At 56.5% G+C, this 8,588-nt stretch overlaps 3 protein-coding genes across 3 annotated transcripts; 2 read left to right on the plus strand and 1 right to left on the minus strand.

Annotated features, from left to right (window-relative positions):
* Positions 1–484: 484 nt before the first annotated feature.
* On the plus strand, positions 485–2,038 carry POSPLADRAFT_1139985 (hypothetical protein; the record flags this gene model as incomplete). Its single annotated transcript, XM_024485110.1, has 7 exons — positions 485–608; positions 665–716; positions 760–818; positions 883–952; positions 1,018–1,107; positions 1,239–1,648; positions 1,716–2,038. 7 exons carry the CDS (start codon positions 485–487, stop codon positions 2,036–2,038), a joined length of 1,128 nt encoding a protein of 375 aa, XP_024339982.1.
* A 3,220-nt stretch (positions 2,039–5,258) lies between these two features.
* Positions 5,259–6,773, plus strand: POSPLADRAFT_1099833 (hypothetical protein; the record flags this gene model as incomplete). The annotated part of the gene is made up of 2 exons (XM_024483190.1): positions 5,259–5,822; positions 6,675–6,773. Coding segments are annotated over 2 exons (663 nt in total), but the record flags the coding sequence as incomplete, so codon positions are not given.
* A 1,301-nt stretch (positions 6,774–8,074) lies between these two features.
* On the minus strand, positions 8,075–8,588 carry POSPLADRAFT_1101301 (hypothetical protein; the record flags this gene model as incomplete). The annotated part of the gene is made up of 2 exons (XM_024483211.1): positions 8,075–8,234; positions 8,500–8,588. Coding segments are annotated over 2 exons (249 nt in total), but the record flags the coding sequence as incomplete, so codon positions are not given.

Below are 8,588 nucleotides of genomic sequence, written 5' to 3' on the forward strand. Positions count from 1 at the left end.
TATCTGTTACTTCTTCCAGGTTCCGTGGTATAATCTTCGCTTCCTGCTTGGCACCAGTCACGGATGATGCATGACGAATCCAAGCTTTCAGTCGAATCTCGATGCCATGTTGCATATGCACAGGGATATTAGGCATACGAACATTTTGCAGGCCCTTGTACTGCCCTCTCGTGCTCATAGCACCCTCCACATTTACTTGCACTGTTCCATTATTCTCCCTTCCACCCCATCGTTTGTGACGCTCAGGCAAAGCGGATGCCGCCAACATCAAAAGCCATGACGACGTTGGATACTGGGCCTTCCGTTGGTAATACCACATGTGCGAGCGACGAGCTTGACTGGTATACCAGCGCCGTCGGCGAGACACCCTGTATGCCCTCTCCTCCCCCTGTCCGCGCTTGCCGTTCGTCTGATCGCGATCCGCAGGCGCAACGTACATGCGGCTGCGGCAAACATGCGACCAGTACTGTTCGTGTGGCCGACCATGCTTCCTCGAGTGCACGTACTGACTCAAGGGCTGACCGCGGCACCATCGCCGTTTGCGTGCACAGATGAAGTGCCCCAGATGAGCCGCGAGCCTCCTGCAGACCACTGCTACGACAACAATTGTACGCCGTCTGGTCTTGCGCGCATCATGTGTCTGGCTCTGATACACTTGTTCCAGCCACGTGCTGCTGCAACTCCATCTCGTTCGCGCTCAGCATGCTGTGCCTGAAGTACGCGCTCACAGCCGCCTTCCTTTTGCATTGCGTTTAACAGGCTTTATGTCCTCCTAAGCTGCCAGTGGCTGGCGCAAGACGGTGCAAGCATCGACGCCTGTCAGTCCTGCTAATTATGCGATATGAAGGCGAATGCTCACGGTTAGGTGCACGCCATTCGTAGCGTCCGGGGCATATTACCAGTACCGGTTGAGCGATCATGTCAGTTATTGTGGAGACGGGACAAACCAATCGTGAGTCTGCCGCGGCGGATCTGGTACCTGGGCCGCAAACATCGGGGCTGATGGCATGCAAACAGGCTCCCGATGACCGTCCAGACTTCCGTATGCGAGTCTGGCATGCGAATCGACGACGCGCTATACACCATGTTTTGGGCCGACGGGTCATGGTATGTGCGCTCTCGCTTAATCCGCTTTTGTTGTATTGCATCTGAGTCCATACATGTTCTGCGGCGTGCAGGAACTAGTGAGTCCGTGCACAATATTCCAGTGCTGCGCATATGATGGAAAGAGATTGCAGCACCTCCTTCCGAAACCAATGGTCGTTGGACGATATTACGCATGGCAATGGAACGTTCACACACTGCGGGAACGACAATGAGGCACCACTGAGTACACCTTCCACCGTAGCTCCCGGGACTAGGGCCGACACGATCCGGCATGCATCAACAAGCACGGACGCCTCGAGCACCACCACGACGCAGGCCTATGCGAGCTCCGGCGCCCCATATGCTGTGCACAAGGTAAGCATAGGTGCTATCGTGGGCAGCATCTTAGGCGCGGGACTGGCCCTCCTCGCGTTCTGCGCGGTCCTACGCATGAGACGACAAAAGACCAATACGCGTGCGCCGTACGACAGGCCGTCCATGATGAAACAAGAAACTGTGCAGCTCAGCCCATATTCTGCGCCATTGGTGCCGTTGGGAACTGGTGAGTGATGCTCGTTTGTTGTTGAGATCCCTGTTCAAGCGTTATGGCCCTTTCATTGCGTTTCTAGCGGTAGACAGTCGTGTACTGACACGGCCAGCGAGCAAACCACGCATGGAGCTTCGAAGCAAAGAGCATGTCCTATCTCATGCGAATGCGGCCTCGGGCTCGGGCTCGGGCTTGGGCTCTCAGGCAGGTATGGACGCGACGACGATGACGCCTTTGTACACCGAGGATGAGGACAACGTGGCAGGTGATTTGCACAACGGAGAACGGGTAGAGTGTGCTTTGTTCACGCTGGGAGCGCTCGAGCCGGTTGAAGATGCTGGGCAAGTCGATACTGAGGAGTTTCCACCGCCGCCCGCGTACCGTAGCTCGTGGGGGTCTTCTTGATTCATGCGTATTTGCTCGGCCTAGAATAGTGATGTGAGGGAAGCCGTGTAGGAGATTTGATCATATGACGCTATAATGGGGCACATACGATTGGATAGCATACAGAGAGCGAGAGCTAGCGCTATTGAACCGTATGCTGGGACAGTGTAAGAGCGACAGACAAGAGTATAGTGTGGGTAAATGGGAAGATAGATACTATGTGAAAAAGGCTGGCTCCCATCAGGGATATTGCTTCTCAGTGACACGTAAGTTATAGTTGTGAGACGCACTGAGGGAGAAAAGAACGCACCCAGCACGGGTCTCCTCCATAAATTTCAATGATGAAATAGAGTAACACCATATCTGACGCATGCGGAGTTCCTTCGCAGTGTGAAATCAGGGACGGTACGTTTGCGGTGTTGTGTCCAGTCGAGTCGGGGAGAGCGCCGGTAAGCCTTCAATCTCGAGATCGATGCCAATGAAGACATTGATCATCTCTAGATCTGCCTCGGACTACGAAATTTGAGCGGCGCTTTTGCATGTGGCCAAACCATGCATCTCAGTACAAAACCCCGACATTGGGACCCACCCCGATGGATTCCATTCTTTCCTCCTCCTCCTCCTCCTCCTCCTCCCCCTCCCTCCTCGAAGGTTTTGATACTGGTTATGCCTTGCTAACCGTCCCTCCACGTAGAACGATTACCAGCCTCAAAGTTCTGTAATAACCACAGCCTAAGTGTCGTGTGTACCGCCGTGGCCGTCTCAGGTTGACTGCGACGAAGTAAGTAACTATTTGGTCTTGATTGATATGTGGCTCATGACATTTCACAATGACAGGCGGTACGCCGGTAGTGCTGCGGTAGCGTGCGCTTCATAGGCCCCATGAGGGCCGCTATCATTACCTGCTATTCGCATGAAATAATCCGCGAACGTTTACTGACAAACACCTGCCGGCTCCCTCACGTTCGACGGTGAAGCGTGAGCAGAGCAAGAAGATGAGCGGGACACAACTGAGGAGTGTCTAGTCGCATCAATGCCGCTCGCTGTCATCCTCCTCGGTTATTTACACGAACACTAGGCTCTAGATGCTGCCCACGCTTTGTCGGCATGGCGCTGCCGCTTGCTGTATTCTTATACGTGCCTTCGATGCTGTGCTCCTCGTGCTCATAACGTTTTTCTCGTCCAGGTTCTCTTCGTTCCGACGCTAATTCTCTTGGTCTCTCAACCCATAGTGCTAACATATTGCCTACTACATGCTATATTTATTCGCACCCGCAACCATTCTGGTAATCTCTGCCCTCGTAGGCGACACGTCCGCCGACGGGAACACTACCTGTGCAGGAAACGCGCTTGATTGGTACACGAACGCTGTCGGAGAGACACCATGTACGCCTCCGCTCTTCTTGTTGTATCTCTGCTCACTGTGACCATGTCCGACAGGCACGACCTATCAACGACTGCGACAAATATGCAACAGCGAATGCAAGTCTCACGCTGTGCTCTTCCCGGCGACGACGAGCTGACCGTGGGCATTCTTCCAGATGAGGTGCCGTCATTTCGCCCAAATACTCCTGGAGACAACTGCGACGACCAAGTGTGTATGTCGCCTCAGCATGCCTTGTCACGAGCTGCGTTGACCAGTATCTGTCATGTAGCTGCCTGCTGCTGCAACTCCATCTCATGGGCACTTAGTATGCTCTGCATGAGGCGCATACGACGCTCCCGCTCCGGACCTAAGACAGACACGCAGTCTCACACAGCGCCTACTCACAGACATCCGGACGACTCACCGTTAGTATGCGCCGCTGACAGGCCTCACTGTTGCTGCCGCTTCCGCCATCACAGCAATCGACTGCCGCTGGTGTACAGAACGTGGTCCGCCGGCATGCGCATCAAATATCCGAGTCAGTCGCGCACAAATATCGGGAAGACGGGCATAGCAACTTGCCACGTTTGCGACACATCTTGCGGTGACACTGCACGCCGTCAAATGCATTTTGGCTACGGTAAGGGTCAGCCATGCGGCGCCTGGCGAGTACATGCGAGACGCACCGTGTGGGGTAGGCACCCGCTTGGACAGTGTGATCGGAGCGCAGCACGACAGCGGGCAAGCACGATGACAGCCGGACGGACGGACACGAACGCGGGACCCAGGACGGATGAGACGAGGGCGAAACGCCACAGCTTGACGCCTTTATCCTCCGTCTATCTGCGCGCACGGGCCTGCTGGCGTGCAGCCGACGTGCCGTGCCCGTGCGTCCTTGTTCCCTCGCTCCTCCATGTCCGTTGCTCACGTCAGACCGTTCCTTTCGCGTTGCTTGACAGCCCACGGGCTCGGCGCCCGCTGCACAAGCGGAAGCGGACGCGTACGTGTTTTGATTCTCGTCTCTCGCGTGCATTCTCCCGTTGCGTAGGCACGACACACCCGCGTTGCCAAGCCGGCCTCAAGCGAGCGCGCGCGCGGAGAGAAGTATCGTATTGCGCAGGCTTCCGATTCGACAGCCGCGACGCGTCGTCCCGTGCGCCCGCGACGCGTCGTCCCGTGCGCCCGCAACGCGTCGTCCCGTGCGTCCGTCCCGTGCGCCCGTCCTGCGACGCTGTCAAGGACGCCATCGCGGATGCACAGTGGACGGCAGTCGCGCAGGATCGCCCTCCGCCAGCGTGCTGCGGGGCGGCGGATCGTAGTTTGTATTTCTCGATGCTCTAATGTCATATTCTTATGTCGTATATCCCGCTCGCGAAGCACCCGCGCATCCGACTCGGATGACAGCTATAGGATGACAGCCGCGGTGCGTAAGGATGGCAGCGGTGATAGGCGGTCCTTCAACGGAGATGGCCCGTACGGGCTCCGACGGCAACGCAGGGCAGAGACCAACAGCGCAAGGTGGGCTGCGACCAGCCGATGCAAGACAAAACATATCAGATACCGCAAGTATGGGTGTTCGCACTGTTGACGGACAAGCGCGTCCGTACGCCCCGCGTGGATATGCGCGCGCATGACGTCGCATTATCGCGTCGGGATCAGCGTGATGTTGTCGCGCCCCTGGCGCCCCTGTTCCTGTCTGTAAATATCCCGTCCTCTTCGTTTAGCCCGCGCACCATAAATACAGGTGACTCACCCTACTACGGCACGCTATATACCTGTCATTTTCACGATGCGAGCTTGAGTCGATATTCTACTCACTGAAGCTCTGACCGAACGTCGTTAGATCCGACGTCGCTCGTACCTTGTTAAGAGGTTATGAGCCCCACCTCCTCTTACGAGTTCCAGCTCAATCCGAGCGAATCGACGACCAGCCGCATCCCGAAGTTAATCGAGGATGGATCGAACTGGATCCTTTACAAGGAGCAGTTCCGTGCGGCCGTCTACGCCAAAGGATTGGTGCGGTTCCTCGAAGGCCGCGACAAGGCTCCGATTCCAACTACAGCCCCTGGCGTAGATCCGGATGCCGACGAACGCTACGAGAGCGCGAACGACGTATGGGTTGCGAAGCATCAGTCTATACGGACGATGCTGTTCCAGACCTTACCTGAGTCACTCAAGCTTCGGATTGCTTCCTTGCAGAAGGCCTCCGAAGCATGGCAGGTTGTCGTGGACGAGTACGACAACCAAGGAGAGTTCGTACAGGTCGAGTTGCTTCGACAGATGCATGCGCTCCGGTGCGCGGAAGACAGCGACCCTCGTCAGACTCTGAACCAGCTGGAGAAGCTCAGGTCAGAGTATGCGACAGCTGGGGGTCAGCTCAGCGACACCGAGTACAAGGCAATCATATTGTCTTGCCTTCCTATGTCATACCGGGGTGTTGTACGCACAATCATCACCTCGGCTCGCATCTCGTCCCTTTCCCAGGCCTCAACCACTCCCTCGGTCACGCCCACAACTCCTTCCTCGGGAATCAAACCTGCCGAGCTCATCCGTCAGATCAATGCAATTGCGCGCGACGAGTTCGCATTGAACGACTCACGATCGACTGGTGATGCCGCGCTTGTAGTTAGCAGTACTGCGAAATGCGCCAACTGCAACAAGCCTGGTCATTCAAAGCTGGATTGTTGGAGCAAGGGCGGTGGCAAGGAGGGACAAGGACCAAGGAGTAAAGCCCGTAAAGCGAAGGCGAAGGCGAAGGGCTCAGGGGGAGAGACAGCGAAGACCGCGTCAACCCAAGATGGGGATGCTTTTGCATTCGCAGTTGCAACCGATTTCGGAAAGGCATCACGTCAAAACCTGCCGACTCTCACACGTCTCCTCGACTCCGGAGCCAGTCGTCACTTTGATCCTTGCCGGGGGAATTTCATTACCTTCCGGGACATCACGCCAAAGCCAATCACATCTGCCGATGGCCGTACCTTTCATGCCACCGGGGAAGGTGACGTCCGGGTGACCACCGTTCATCACGGGAAACCTACCCAGTTTGTCCTGCGTGACGTTCTCTATGCTCCATCGATGCCTCACGCTCTCATCTCCATCAGCCGCGCTGCGAGCGCAGGCCTCAGTGTTCGCTTCGAACGCGATGGCTGTCATGTTATTGCTGCTGGCGGGTGAACTCTGTTCATTGTTGCCGAGAAGAATGGCCTATACCCCCTTGTCCATCCCCCATTGACGTCTCCCTCCGATGGCACGAATGCTTTGGCCGCTATCACTTCGCTTACCCTATCTGAGCTTCATCGCCGGATGGGCCATGCCTACGCTCCCGCCCTCCATGCGATGGTGAAGAACAACGTCATCACTGGCCTCAAGCTCGAGGACACTGCCATCCCCTTCTGCGAAACATGCGCCAAGGCAAAGCAGGCCCGCGAGCCGTTCCCGAAGGCGCGATCCAGCCCGCAGGCCACTCAATATGGTGAACGCCTCCACACCGACGTCTGGGGCCCCGCACCTGTACGAACCCCAGGCGGGAAATCTTACTATGTCCTTTTCCTTGACGATCACACAGACGAAGCCGTCGTGCACTTGCTGTCTCGGAAGAGTGAGACCTTCTCCCGCTACAAGGCATATGCTGCATGGGCGAAAACACATCGAGGTGTTACTGCCATCAAGGACCTGCAGTGCGATCGCGGCAGCGAGTACCTTAGCAAGGAGTTCGAAGCTTACCTTGAGGGGGAGGGCACTGCTTATCGCCTCACGGTGCACGACTCGCCACAGCAGAATGGCAAGGCCGAACGGCTCAATCGCACGCTTGCTGAACACGGGCGTGCCATGCTCTTCAATGCTGGACTGCCGAAGACACTGTGGGGCGAAGCCATCACACACGCAGCGTGGCTACGCAACCGCACTACCACTCGCAACACGCCCGGATCGACCCCGCATGAGCGCGCAACTGGTGTGAAACCAAACCTGGCCAACCTACCACGGTTTGGTTGCACGGTTTGGGTCTGCCACAACGCTGTGTCCAAGCTCGACCCGAAGTCGCGCGAAGGACGCTGGGTTGGGTTTGATGCACGCAGTAAAGGCCATCGCATATACTCCCCGACTACCCGCTCGGTGTCCATTGAGCGCGATGTGCACTTCCCTGCTGACACATCTGGCTCTGTGCCCGTGGACGTTCCCGTTCCGTCTGAGGGGGAGCACTCGCTATCCAGCCAAAACGTGCCCGCTCCCGTGCTCGCTCCCGTTCCCGCTCCCATTCTTGCACCTGCCGCTCCCGAACCTGCTGCAACTACAGCACCAGAACCTCCTGTCCCGCCGACCATGCCAACCACCGAACCACGCAGAAGTCAGCGCATTCGGAAGCCGACACAGTGGGTCAAGGACCTGCAGGCTGGCGAGGGCACAGCAGGAGGACGTGGTGCTCAGAAGGTCCCTGAGAGCGTGACCGAACGAGCAACATATGCGGATGCAGCAAAGGAGCTGGACTCGGAGGATGAGACGCTCCATGCTCTCACAGCAATGAATGGAGACGAACCTACCTATCGCGAGGCAATGGCAGGCCCGGAGAGCGAGGATTGGAGGGTGGCGATGGAGGAGGAATTGGCGAAGATTGAGGCGATGGGCACCTACGAACTGGTCGAGAAGCCAAAGGGCGCAAACATCGTTGGGTGTGTCTGTGATACAATGGTCTTTACTCCTATATCGATGCCTGACTCGTAGACGACGAGCGAGGACTTATGGACAGTGCGTCGTCCTGAAGATCGAGCGAGGAAGTCGAGAATGACCACTACCCCAAGCGAAGAGGAGCAGAGACTTGAATGAATAACCAGGTCGAACTTAGGGTTCGACCGACTAATGGTACAACTACTTATACAAGTACCGACTGCGCACGGACCATCGTGTCTATGTGGTCGTGTTAGTGAAGAAAGAAACGTAGTGGTACGATACCAGGCACGAAGTGCGCACGGACCCCATTATGTAAGCTACATAATGTTCAACCTGCGGGTGAGCGCTAAGACAGGCGCCAGTATGGGCGCTAGTAGTACAAGGAATAGAACGGAAAGACAAATGTTTCATTACCCCCCTACCAGAGTCGAAGTCCCATTCGACTACTTACTGCTCACCGTCTCCATACAACTCCCAATCTACGCCGTCGTCCTCCTCTTCGTCGAACCACTCCTTGCGTGCGTTCCTCCCTACGTTCAT

The sequence above is a fragment of the Postia placenta genome (assembly GCF_002117355.1).
Source record: "Postia placenta MAD-698-R-SB12 unplaced genomic scaffold POSPLAscaffold_5, whole genome shotgun sequence".
Lineage (NCBI taxonomy): Eukaryota > Fungi > Basidiomycota > Agaricomycetes > Polyporales > Adustoporiaceae > Rhodonia > Rhodonia placenta.